Here is a 13,239-nt window from a genome sequence, read left to right on the forward strand (position 1 = left end):
TAAGCATTTGTCTGCTAACAGAAAGGTCAGCAGTTTGAACCCACCAGCTGCTCCACAGGGAAAGAAGTGGCAATCAGCTTCTGTAAAGATTGCAGCCTTGGAAACCCTATAGAGCAGTTCTACTCTGTCCTATAGGGTCACTATGAGTTGGAGCCAACTCGACAGCAATGGGAATCTTTATGGGAGAGGATCGTCAGGTCTTTCTCCCATGGAACTGGCAGTCGAGCTCTTAGCCATTGTGCCACCAGGGATTCTGCTTATAAGAAAGCAAAAAAAAAAAAAAAAAAGAAAGAAAAATAAAAAAACAAAAAACCTGACTTGCCGTCGAGTCAGTTCTGACTCATAGCCACCCTATAGAACAGTGTAGTAGAACTGTCCCATAGGGTTTCCAAGGAGCGGCTGGTAGACTTGAACTACTGACCTTTTTGGTTAGCAGTTGAATTCTAAACCACTGCACTACCAGGACCCCACTTACAAGGTAGGCACTAATGTATTCCTGTTTTACCAATGAATAAACTGGGCACTGGAATTTGAATCCAAACAGTCAGGCCTCAGAATTTGCTCTTAACCTGTCCCCTACACTTTCTCTTTAAGTGTGAGACACATTTTAACATTAGTGAAATGTTCACGTAATGGATGGAGTCAGAAAATAGTATAAATTGCAGATGTACATCGACTGCCTGGAGATACGCGCCTGAGGAGACTTGGAAACAGATCAAGGCATCCAGGGATCAGGGCACAGCAAGGAAGGCAGGCTGCAATGTCCTTGTAATTAAGAAAAGGAAAGTCTGAATTATGTGGTTTCATTGTCACCTGCCTGAAGGAGGATGTTGTAAACGTAAGGGGAATCGTCTTCTTGAAGCTCCAGGAAAGGGGGTCAGAGGTTGAGACTCTTGTGTTGAAGCAGCACTCTCCCAGGAGAGCAGCTATGGATACAGCTCCACCTGGGCCTGAGTAAACAGGTTCTCCAGACCACCAGCCCCTGTTTTTTCTAATTTGGTGCTCAGAAAGTGACCTTCTGATGATAATTCCACTTTTTAGGTTCCCTGATTACAGGAAAGGGATGCCTTGGATAATGTACCCAACCTCTGTAGCCACTGGTGAGGAATATCCCATAATTCGCTTTCCCCAGAGTATTGTAAAAGAGAAAAAAGTGCTCCAGATTTGGTCTGGGTTGGAACTATTTCTCATGATGTGAATCACACTTTCTTCTTGGAAGAAATTAGCATTAAAAATTAGTTTAAACAATTTTCTGATGAACTTTAAAGGCATTAAGACTTGTTCTGTGAAATCAGTCACCTGTCTACTCAACAGCTGTCTTGAGACAAAAGTCTAGTGACATTTAACCATATTTTCTTTTCATTCTGGGTCCCCTCTGACAGTCATCACCTAACCATTTTCTCTTCTTATAAATCTTCCAAGAGTGGTTACTTCAATTGGCCTACTACAGCGGTCAGGAAGAATCTGTTAATGGCATCACAAAATCAGAGCCATTCCCAGCTAATGTAAAAGCAGGTTCTAGAAGCAGCCAGAAGTGCCTTAACACTATTACATCAATGTTATTATTTCATAAGTAGAGCCAAAGGAAGTAGCCGTGGTGGAGCAACAGTTAAGAGCTCAGCTGTAACTGAAAGGTTGGTGGTTTGAACCCACCCAGTGGATCCATGGGATAAAAGACCTAGAGATCTGCTCACATCAAGATTACAGCCTAGAAAACTATATGGGGAAGTTTCACTCTGTTACACGGGGTCAAACAACAACAGAGCCAAAGGAGGCAGGTCCCTGGGTGGTGCAAGTAGTTAGGCATTTGGCTACTAACTGAGAGATTGGTGGTTCAAGTTTGCTCAGATGTGCCTTGGAAGAAAGTCCTGGCAATCTACTTCTGAAAGGTCACAGGCTGTTGAAAACCCAGGAGAAATTCTAATCTGGCACACATGGGGTCACCATGAGTTGGAATCAACTTGGGCAACTGGTTTGGTTTTTGGTTTAGAGCTAAAGGAATATGTTTTCCTCTTATTGCATTCAGAAGAAAATTAATAATCACAGTGGGAGTGCGTACTTGCCGTTATTCAGGAAGAAAACAGCTTAGTTCCTGCTAGTGGAGGGACTGAACAAGAGTGGAGTGTCTACCTTCTTCTTCCCTGACTTGGGAACAGAAGTCTAGGCTATGACAGGCAGATACTGCTCTCCTTGGAACCCTGTGGCTACCATGACCAGATCCCAGAGTCTCCCAAACATATTCCAGGGGAATGTGATAGCCCTCTCAGTAAAGGAGCCTAGCAACTAGACTAGAGGTCTCCTTTTAGAGATTAGCCCAACCTATCTCCTGCTCATAGCTACGTATTCTAGCTGGGGGTCCATTGAAGAGAAGGATTCATTACAAGAGGAAGGGATAAGACATGATCCATTCCCTTCAGAGGGGAGTAACTTTCTGCCCTCCATCCTAACTCTAAGATTTTTCCCTACCAGGACACTGGAGCAAGGAGGTCCCCAGTTGCTCTAGAACTTTCCCCAAAGTATGGATTCAAGATCTGAGGAAAGTTCTATGGAGAAGGGGGATACAGGAATATTAGACTGCAAGCTCCATGAGATTTCAAAGCTAGTTGGTGCTCAAAAAAAGTGTTTATTAAGTGAAGTGGGCTTCTCTCCTTCATCCCCATACCTCTTTCTGTCATCCCTTAGCCACCTGGCAACCTGCCTTCGCAGACCAAACATCTCAGGGCCATTTTCTATTAGCAGAGCTCTCCAGAATCTCTCAGCTCTCTGTTCTAGCACCTCACATGACTCACTACTAGGATATGATTTCTTCTATGGATTCTTTCAAATCCCTATTGGCACCTCTTCCTCTAGTTTTGTGTGTAAACATGATGAAATAAAAAACGTACTCTACATGTTGACTAATTACTGTTTTTTACGTTCTTTTCTTGAGTTCTGTTTCCCCGACTTTTATTTATCTCTGCTAGCTCTCTCTGGGTCTTTTCCGAAGTTTTATTTATTTATTTATTTATTTATTTATTTACCCCTCTCTCCATAGCTGTGCTGACCAAAAATCTAGTCAGATTTTTTCATTGTTATGTAAATATCTCTTTACCTTCATGTTGCGTACAAGGGTCTGGGAATAGTGGTTTCTGGCCATTGGTTTGTGACAGAGCTGGTGGTGTCTGATGACATGAGACACTCTGGGGCCTGGAAGAAGGATCCCAGGCAAGGCTGAGAGGTCAGGTTGAAAGAGTCAACAGAGAAACAAAACCATTGGCCTGGACTGGGAGGTTGACCAAGGCTGCAGAGATCACCCACAGGCAAGGCCACCAAAGCATTTGGAGAACTGTTCTAGAGTATGGTTCCGGGGCAAAACATTGAGAGAACAAGGCCTTGGCTGTGAGATGGAGAGAAGAGAATAGAGTTTTAAGCCATAGTAGCCAGGAGGACATTAAGCATAGAGCAGTTGCCAACATCACCAGCTTCTCATTTTTTCCTTCAAATGTCAGGTCCTGAACTTTCTCTTTAGGGATGCCTCAGCCTTTCCTCAGTTCCTCCTTCTTAGTTTAAAAAATTTTATTGTGATGAAGAAATATATAGAATGAAACATTTGCTGTTTCAACCATTTTTATGTATACAATTCAGTGACATTAACTACATTCACCGTGTTGTGCAAACAACACCACTATTCATTTCCAATATTTTTCATTACCCTTAAGGAAGCCCTGGTGGTGTAGTGGTTAAGTGCTATGGCTGCTAACCAAAAGGTTGGCAGTTTGAATCCACCAGGTGCTCCTTGGAAACTGTATGGGGGCAGTTCTACACTGTCGTATAGGGTTGCTATGAGTCGGAATTGACTTGATGGCAATGGGTTTGGTTTTTTCTTTGGTTAACAGGAACTCAGTACCCCTTAAACAATAACTCATTTCCCCCTCTCACCTGCCCCTGGTAACCACTAATGAACTTCGGTCTTAGGCATTTACAAATTACAGCTCTTTTTGTATAATGAGGTCATACGATATTTGTCCTTTAGTGTCTGACTTATTTCACTCAGAATAATATTTTCAAGATTCATCCATGTCATAGCATGTACTAGGACTTCATTTCTCTTTATGGCTGAATTATATTCCATTGTATATATATACACCATGTTTTGTTTATCTATTTAGCTGTTGATGGACACTTGGGTTGTTTCTACCTTTTGGTTATTGTAAATAATGCTGTAGTGAAAATTGGCATACAAGTATCTGTTTGAATCCCTGTTTTCAAGTCCTTTGGGTACATACCTAGGAGTGGAATTGCAGGGTCATATTTTTTATGGTGTCACAGATTGAATAGTGCCCCCCCAAAATATATGTCAACTTGACTAGGCCATGATTCCCAGTTTTGTATGGTTATCCTCCATTTCGTGATCTGATGTAATTTTCCTGTGCATTGTAAATCCTAATCTCTGCCTGTAGTTAATAAGGCAGGATTAGATTATGTTAAAGAGGATTAGGGTGGGATGCAACACCCTTACTCAGGTCACAGCCCTGATCCAATGTAAGCGGAATTTCCCTGGGATGTGGCCGTCCAAGAGATAAAAGGAAAGAGAAGCCAACAGAGAGATAGGGTCCTCAGTACCTCCAAGCAAGAAGAGCCGGGAGCAGAGTGTGTCCTTTGGAGCCAGGGTCCCTACACTGGAAAGCTCCTAGACCAGGGGAAGATTGATGACAAGGACCTTCCCCTGGAGCTGGCACCCTGAATTCAGAGTTATAGCCTCCTGAACTATGAGAGGATAAACTTCTGTTTGTTAAAGTCATACACTTGTGGTATTTCTGTTATAGCCGCACTAGATAACTAAGACACATGGTAATTGTATGTTTAACATTTTTTTTTCTTTTCACCAGTATTATCTATGTTTAATTTTTTGAGGAATCATCAAACTATTTTCCACAGCTGCTGCACTATTTTGCATTTCTGCCAGCATTAATGAGGGTTCCAATTTCTCCACGTCTTCACCAACACTTGTCATTTTCTGATAATAGCCATCCTAGTGGATGTGAAGTGGTGTCTCATTGTGTTTGCATCCTGGAGTTTTGTACTAGCCTTTGTAGCTTTCCAAAAATTTTTTATTATGGAAAATTTGAAACATACACTATTAAAGAGAATACTAGAATAAACTCCTGTGTTTATCCAGCTTCAAAAATTATGAAGTTATGTATAATGTTATTCATCTATACCCCACCTGCCACCCAACCCCACTCCCCACCTCACTGAATTATTTTAAAACAAATCCAAGACATCATATAATTCATTGTGACTGAAGCTTCATCACCCGAAAAGAATGTTTCTTGCTGTTAAAAGAGTCCCCGGAAAAATTGTATGCAGATTTGGAGTCTGAAAGTGCTGGGGTCATTTGACTGCAAGATTGAGAGTGTAACCAACACAAAGAGGAAATGAAGGCAAGAGAACTTCAGACAGGTGAAGCAGGAGCCCTGATTGAACCTTCCTGATCATTGCGTTACCTCTTCAGCTCAGCAGAAGTGAATAAACTCTTACTTTTAAAGACATCAGTTTTTGATTGTATTTTCTGTTACCTGCTGTTGAAAGCATCCTTGTTTTATTTTCTTGATAGCATGTGTTGTTGTCCAGTATTTTTCTTATTTATTTGTCATTGATGGACTTCTGTGTTTTCTCATAGACTGTATGCTTCATGACAGCAGAGACTTTAGCCTTTGTTTTCACCGCTGAACTCCCAGTGCCAACAAACACTACCCAGCACGTAGTAATCACTCAGTAAATATTCATTGATGGAATGAATCAAAGTGCATTCAACAATATTTTTAAAGAAAAGTTAATGCTAATGAATATTTTTAAACAAAAGTTAATTGCTAATGAAGCGATCTTTCTAATTTTAAGGAAGTTAATCTGTTACTATATAAAACCTTTTTCTCACACTTGATAAAAATTTAATAAAGGGAGTACTCGAAAGAAGAAGCAACTTTATCTACAGCTTACTGCTTTTATTTAATTTCTTTATGGTTTAAAACCCAAATTTCAATAGTGAGATTAAGCCTATACATGGAGTTATGGTTATTTGGTAAAAGTTCAAATAGCATAAAATTAACCATTTTAAAGTGTATAACTCAGTGGCATTTTTGCAATGTGGTGGAACCATTACTTCTATCCAGTTCCCAAACATTTTTGTCACCTCAAAAGAAAATCCAATAAGCAGTCACTACCCGTTCCTCTCTTCCCCCAATCCCTGGCAGTCATCCGTCTGCTTTCTGTCTCTATCATTTACCTACTCTGCATATTTCATATAAATGGAATAATACGATATGTGATGTTTTCTTTCACTCAGCATAATGTCTCTGAGGTTCATCCACTTTGTAGCATGTATCAATAGTTCATTTGTTATGGCTGAGTAATAGTCCACTGTATATATACTATAATTTGTTTATCCATTCCTGCTTCGATAGACGTTTGAATTGTTTCCATCTTTTGACTATTGTGAATAATGCTGCTACGAACATTCGTGTTAAAGTATTTGTTTGAGAACCTGTTTTCAAGCCTTTTGGGTATGTACTTAGAAGTGGAATTACTGAGTCATAAGGTAATTATATGTTTAACTTTTTGAGGAAGCTCCAACCTGTTTTCCACAGTAGCTGCACTATTTTACATTCCCTCCAGCAGTGTATGAGGGTTTCGATTTTTCCATATCTTCACCAAGTTGTTCATTTCTTTTTTTTGACTACAGCAAAACTAGTAGGTGAAAAGTGCCAAACTACTTAAAAAATTAAAAAAAAATTGTGGTAAAATACATATAGCAAAACATTTGTCATCCCAACCATTTAAAAATATACAATCCAGTGACATTAGCTACATTCACTGTGTTGTGCAACCATCACCACCATCCATTTCCAAATGTTCTCATCACCCTAAATGGAAACTCAGTACCCCTTAAGCAACAACTCCCCCTTTCCCCTCCTCCAGCTCCTGGTAACTACTAATTAGTGTTTGTCTCTATGTATTTGCCTACTCTAGACATTTCATATAAGTGGGATCATACAATTTCATCCTTTTGGTTCTGATTTTTTTCGCTCGGCATGATGTTTTCAGAGTTCATCCATGTTGTAGCATGTATCAGAACTTCATTTCTCTTTATGGCTGAATGCTATTCCATTCTACCACATTTTGTTTATTCAACCCATTTTTTTAGATGAATGTTTCAAAATTATCCCATTTTGACCTATAATTTTATTATGCACTTGCAGCTCATTTTAATGTTATTTTATTAATTGTTAAGACCGTAGCCACAGGAACAGCTGTGCTAAGCACTGGGAAAACAGATGCTTTGGAAATGATTTTTTTGGTTCATCAGCTTTAGATTTAAGCTTGTTTTATTTGGTAAACATTTTTTTAGATATTTTGAAAGAGGAAGGTAACTTCATAAATAAAATTTTAGTTTGAGGAAGCTGATACCTTGTGTATTATTTGTTTTCTGAACAAAATGTTGAGAAATCATGTGGATAAGTTTGATACAAGAGAGAATGGATAGTTTTTGGTCTCCTACATCAGTCAGGTGAACTTGTGAGTTCCCTAGGGATGAACAACCACATGACCAAACTGTTGAATATCTATTATGACTGAAACACCTTTGGTTTAGAGATAATGTGATTTCAGCCATTCAGTTTACAAAGCTGAGACAGAAGCATAACAGTATAAGTTTGGAGAAGCTAATGGGTAGAAACCAGAAATATTGCACAAAATTTGCCCACATTTATTTGACCTTGGCCAATTCAGTGAAAGCTCATCAAGCTCACAAATCTAAACTGTCGTAAAATACTAATTTGGATGGATTATCCTGGGGTCCTGATCAACTGCCCTGTTTTCTTTTAACGGGGATTTTTATATTGAGCTTTATTTTTGGTGTGGGGGAAATTTAGTTATTGAAACATTTGAAAAGACTTTATGCAGTCTTCTAGATTGTTTAATTTTCTTCGTTTTGTGAAAGCACTAGTTTAAGAGAAAGTTAATTTCTTTAGCAGTCAAGGTAGAGTAAGCACTCTAGCTCCTCTTGGCATACCCATGCTGGTTTCAGGAAGTCTCCAAAGCCAGGCCTGTCAAGATGCACACAGAGTACACTTCTAGTTTCTCTTCTAGCACTAGCTCCTAAGGTATATAGCCAATCTGAAGAGAACTGAAGAAAGTCCTTCATCAAGAGAACTATAATCATCTTATGAGGGTTTGACCAATGTCGCCTAGAGGCTCAAATGCCCACTGAATGTATTTGGTATGCCACTCTTCTGGATGTCTAAGTGTGCCATTTTTTGCTGTCTTCTGTCTTTAGTCTCACTCTCTAGTCTTGGAGAAGCTGAGAGCTGTTTATCTGTAGGGGATACCAAGGAACTGCTAAGAAGTGGTATTTTACCTTAAATTGTGTTTGCTTCTGTTGTACTGATGATATAATGTTGTTATATAAAAGAGTAAAAGCAAGAAGAAAACACTCTCTAGTGCTCACTTTGGCAGCACATATACAAAAATTGGAATGAGGCAGAGAAGATCATCATGGCCCCTGCACAAGGATGACCTGAAAATTCATAAGTGTTCCATATATTTGAAGGGAGAGAGCACACAATATAGGGGAAGTCAGCACAGCTTTACCAAGGCTAAGCCATAGAAGCTTCCTAGACACATTCAAATGCCTTGAGAGACTGTGTAACTGGGGCTGAGGGCTGGAGACAATGATATTGGGGGACATTTTGGTAAACTGGTATAACATAGTTCATAAAAGCTTTCAAGCAGCCATCTAAAATACAGCTATTGGTCCCATCACTTTCAGAGAAAAGGAGGATGAGGAAAACCAAAGACACAAGGAAAATGTTAGTCCAAAGGACTAATGAACCACATAAAACACAGCCTTTATCAGCCTTAGCCCAGAATTAGATGATGCCTGGCTACCATCACAAAATGTTCTGACAGGGATCATGATAGAGGGTCTGGACAGAAAAATGTAAAACAAAACTGAAATTTACGAAAAAAGACCAGACTTAACTGATCTGACAGAGTCTGGAGGAACTCCTGAGATTATGGCCCCTGGACAGAAGCCACTCTCGAAGTCTACCTTTCAGCCAAAGATTAGACAGGCCTATAAAACAATAACACACGTGAGGAATGCGTTTCTTAGTTCAATCAAGTGCATGAGACCAAATGGACAACACCTGCCCCAAAACAAAGATGAGAAGGCAGGAAGGGACAGGAAAACTGAACAAATGGACACAGAAAACCTGTGGTGGAAAGGGAAAGGGTGGGGAATACTGACACATTGCGGGGATTGTAACCAATGTCACAAAACAATTTGTATATAAAGTTTTAAATGAGAAACTAATTTGCACTGTAAACTCTCACCTAAAACACAATAAAATTAAAAAAGAAAAGAAAAAGAAAAAATAAAACAAAACTCTCTATAGCTAAACATTAGAACAGATTCTAAGTGTGAAGACTTTTTCAGTGGGGTGGCACACTTTCAAATCTCAGTCTTAATCCCTGGGCCTCTTATCATTCTCTTTAGGGCCAGCTTCACCTCTTGGTTCCGCAGAGTGTAGATAAGGGGATTGAGAAAAGGAGTGATGGCTGTGGGAAATAGGGCAGCTGCCCCATCCAGGGGGCTGTTGGTTTCAGGCCTCAGGTAGATGAAGGCACAGGGCATATAGTACACGGTGACCACGGTTACATGGGCTCCACAGGTTGAAAATGCCCGGCGCCGTCCATCAGCTGTGTGGATTCTCAGGATGGCCTGAACAATTTTTATGTAGGACAGGAGGATCAGAGAAAAGCAACTGGCAACCACCACCCCAATGTCCACAAAGGTCACCAGCTCGTTGGCTGTTGTATCTGCACAGGCCAGTCTTAACACAGCAGGGATGTCACAGAAGAAGTAATCTACCTGGTTGGGTCCACAGTAGGGCAGGCGGAAGGTTAGGATGGCCTGGAGAGCTCCATGGATCGACCCTGCCACCCAAGCCCCAGCCACAAGCAAAGCGCTCAGCTTAGCAGTCATGAGCACAGGGTAGTGGAGGGGCCGGCATATGGCCAAGTACCTGTCATAGGCCATCAGCGTGTAGAGGAAGCACTGGGTGCTGCCCAGGAAGTGATAGAAATAGAGTTGAGCCACACAGCCACCAAACAGGATGGGTTTGATGCCTACAGTGAAGTTCATCATAAGACGAGGGACAATGATGGAGGAGATGCCCATGTCAATGATAGAGAGAACACCAAGAAAGATGTACATGGCGTGGGCATGGAGCTGGGGGTCCGCATAGACGGTGATTAGAATAAGCAGGTTCCCCAGCTGAGTCAGGATGTAGATGAGCAAAAAGAACACAAAAAGAAATGTTCTTAGCCTGATTGGGTAGGGAATTCCTGTCAGGATGAACTCAGTCAACAGTGTGCTGTTGACTCTTTCCATCCCCTGGAGTGATCTTTCCTAGAGAATGGACAACAGAGGAGTTAGCATGAAAGTGAGAGGAAAGTGAGGAGGAACAAGAGAAAGAGATTGTGAAAACCTGGGGCAGTGGTGGGGAAGTTTCTCTCTTAGGTAGAGAGATGACAAATAGGGAGATGCTATGAGCTGTAGCAGGGGTTTGCCTGTTGGTATAAATAAACTCTTGTTGGAACACAGCCATGCTTATAGGTTTACAAGTTGTCTGTGGCTGCTTTGGTGCTATGATGGTAGAGTTGAGTGTTGTGTTTGGCCAGGAAAGCTTAAAATATTTACTCTGGCTCTTTACTGAAAATGTTTGCTGACTTCTGTTTGCACCTAGAGCACTTTTACCAAAGAGTAAGAGTTTCCTGGAAACATGTAGGAAAGGACATTTGTTTCACTAGATGATCTGCCACTGCAGAAAGTTCCAGAGGCTATTGGCTCATTCTTATTTCTGCTAGGACAGAAACTCACCTTAAGGGGGCACATGCTGAAGGGATCAGAGTAAATTCTCACCCTCCTTTGGTGTAGATAGAATGAAATAGAATTTTCTTTAAATGGCTAATTGTATGTGAAGTTGTTAGTGCTGTACAAATTTGCTCTCCAAGTTCTTTACAATTCAAAGGAAGAGAAATCTCTAAGCATATAAGTAAGGACTAACAATACCAGGCATCATTGTTGGTACGCGGTGCTATGCATTTCACTTGCTTTATATGTAATAATTTAGCCTTGGCATGTGGTAAAGGAAGACAGGAGAGGAAGAAGAAAACAGCCATGGCCGTAGTGAGAGAGATTAAGGAAGTGTTCTTAGCCTGACTGGGAAGGGAACAAGAATGATTGGACAGAATGACAGGAAATGTCTCTCAGGGTTGAAGTTATCTTAAATTCTTAATTCAATCCCTTGATCAACATTTCCCCACCTGAAGAAAAAAATTGGATTTAAAGAGCTTTTAAAATTCCTTCTATTCCTGATTCTCTGATTTCTAAACTCATGGCTTGAGGTGGTATGCCAAAGAAACTGAAATGGCTTAGTTTCGCTTTGGAATATTTCATGTCCACTCAGAAGCAGGAGCATGAGATTAACAGGGCATATCAGGAGCTTCCTGATTAATGATTCTCTCTACCTTCACTCTGGTGCAGGGTTCCCTTCTGCCCTGGGTCAGAGGACTGCAAATAGCAGGGAACAGGCAACTTTTATGGTGGAGTGAAGCACCATGCACAGATGGTCCTGCCTCTGACTGAACAGCCCAAATGTGAATATTATAATGGATATGGACCATCCAGACCAGATCCTCTGGACTTCGGTGGAATGAAGCACTGGACTCAATTCTGGCAAACAGTGAACAATAATGAGTAGTTGTACTCAATGATCTTGATATTAAATACTTAATTTTACCCCACTGTATCTATGCTCTGTGAAAGCTTAGCCTTCATGATTTAACCATTTCTGTTATGGAAGTTCAAAAAGAAGCAGTAAATCTTCCCACCCCATGCCATGTTATGCTCTTCGAGGGAATGAGTTAACATTTGTGCTTTTTTAAATAAACATTTGAATCTCAGGAAAACAGTGATGGTTGAACTTGAAAAAACTGACCACAAAGTTCCTTCAGATGCCAAGGGCTATGGACACTGGCCTTCTCCTCCTGCTTCACGACTTCAGAAAGTGCACAGGGTTTAAGCACCCACACAGGCCCCCTGAAAACTGCATGACCATGCCCAGCAGCAGTCCTGGCCTGAATGAGCTCAGGTGGCAGCTCTGGTTTGGGTGTCAAGGGATGCTATAGTTTACTGGGGTCTCCAAGGTCTGACTTTTAACTCTGCAGATTTAGAAGCCTGCTTTTGTCAGATCTCTCTGGAGGAATCAGGCTCTGGGAAATCAATTCTCACTATTCCTGAGAGGTTGACTTATAAACCAAACAACCAATTTTTTAATTTACAGTGGGAGATCTCTTTTCCAAGAGTGAAATGGTGTATCTACTACTCAGGGCACCCACTTACTAATACCAACTTCCCTGGAATTAAAATTAGGAATTGGCTGAATATCTCTGAGTTTTGAATCAGAGCAAAGGGAATTTGACGGGGCATACTTAATTTAGGTCACTTTATGTCCGATGAATTACACCTGGTAAATCACACAGCACCTTCAACTAAGGGAATACTTGAACCTTCCCTTCAGATAAAATTACTTTTTTTCTCTAGGCAGTAGTGGGAATATATGGACAGTTTCACTCTTTAAGTATTTCCTTCCTGAGTCTATATCTCTTTTAGACTTCCTTTACTATTTCCAATGGCTCCATTAAAATGACTTTATAAGTTTGATGGTTGTATCTATAAAAGATTCTAAACTGATGTTGCTGCCCTGTTTCAAAATTCAGATGTAGTAAAGTGAAAGTTCTAAAATCAAACTAGAGTCAAATTTTGTTGCCATGAATCCATGAAGTTGCCCAACTTCTTTCATTATCTGACATTCTATCAATGTAGAATTTCTTGAAAAAGTGGACCATTGCATGGGGCTTAGTAGTATTTTCATTTACAGAAACTTCGACTTTAAAGATGTTGATGCAATGTGTTTTTCAACTGTGATCTGATAACAAATACAAAAGGTCATTTAGTACCAGCATCAGATATCAGAATCATTGTTGTTGTGTGCCCTTGAGTCAATTCCAACTCATAATGACCCTATATGACAGAGCAGAACTTCTCCAAAGGGTTTCTACGCTACAATCTTCACGGGAGCAGATTGTCAGAGCTTTTCTCCCTCAGAATCATTAGTGGACCGCGAACTGAATATA

At 40.6% G+C, this 13,239-nt stretch overlaps 1 protein-coding gene and 1 non-coding gene across 2 annotated transcripts; one reads left to right on the forward strand and one right to left on the reverse strand.

Annotated features, from left to right (window-relative positions):
* Positions 1-8,477: 8,477 nt before the first annotated feature.
* LOC111748403 (U6 spliceosomal RNA) lies at positions 8,478-8,583 on the forward strand. Its single transcript, XR_002784148.1, has one exon. It is a non-coding gene; the product is annotated as a U6 spliceosomal RNA (small nuclear RNA).
* A 907-nt stretch (positions 8,584-9,490) lies between these two features.
* Positions 9,491-10,534, reverse strand: LOC100668399 (olfactory receptor 10G3-like). Its single transcript, XM_003421590.3, has one exon. It carries the CDS (start codon positions 10,430-10,432, stop codon positions 9,491-9,493), a length of 942 nt encoding a protein of 313 aa, XP_003421638.1. The 5' UTR covers positions 10,433-10,534.
* Positions 10,535-13,239: the final 2,705 nt, after the last annotated feature.

Source organism: Loxodonta africana, chromosome 10 (genome assembly GCF_030014295.1).
Source record: "Loxodonta africana isolate mLoxAfr1 chromosome 10, mLoxAfr1.hap2, whole genome shotgun sequence".
In the NCBI taxonomy this organism is placed as follows: Eukaryota; Metazoa; Chordata; class Mammalia; order Proboscidea; family Elephantidae; genus Loxodonta; species Loxodonta africana.

Bases quoted from the DNA above. Each gene is read 5' to 3' on its own strand.
- LOC100668399 (XM_003421590.3), bottom strand. From the start codon at position 10,432: ATGGAAAGAGTCAACAGCACACTGTTGACTGAGTTCATCCTGACAGGA.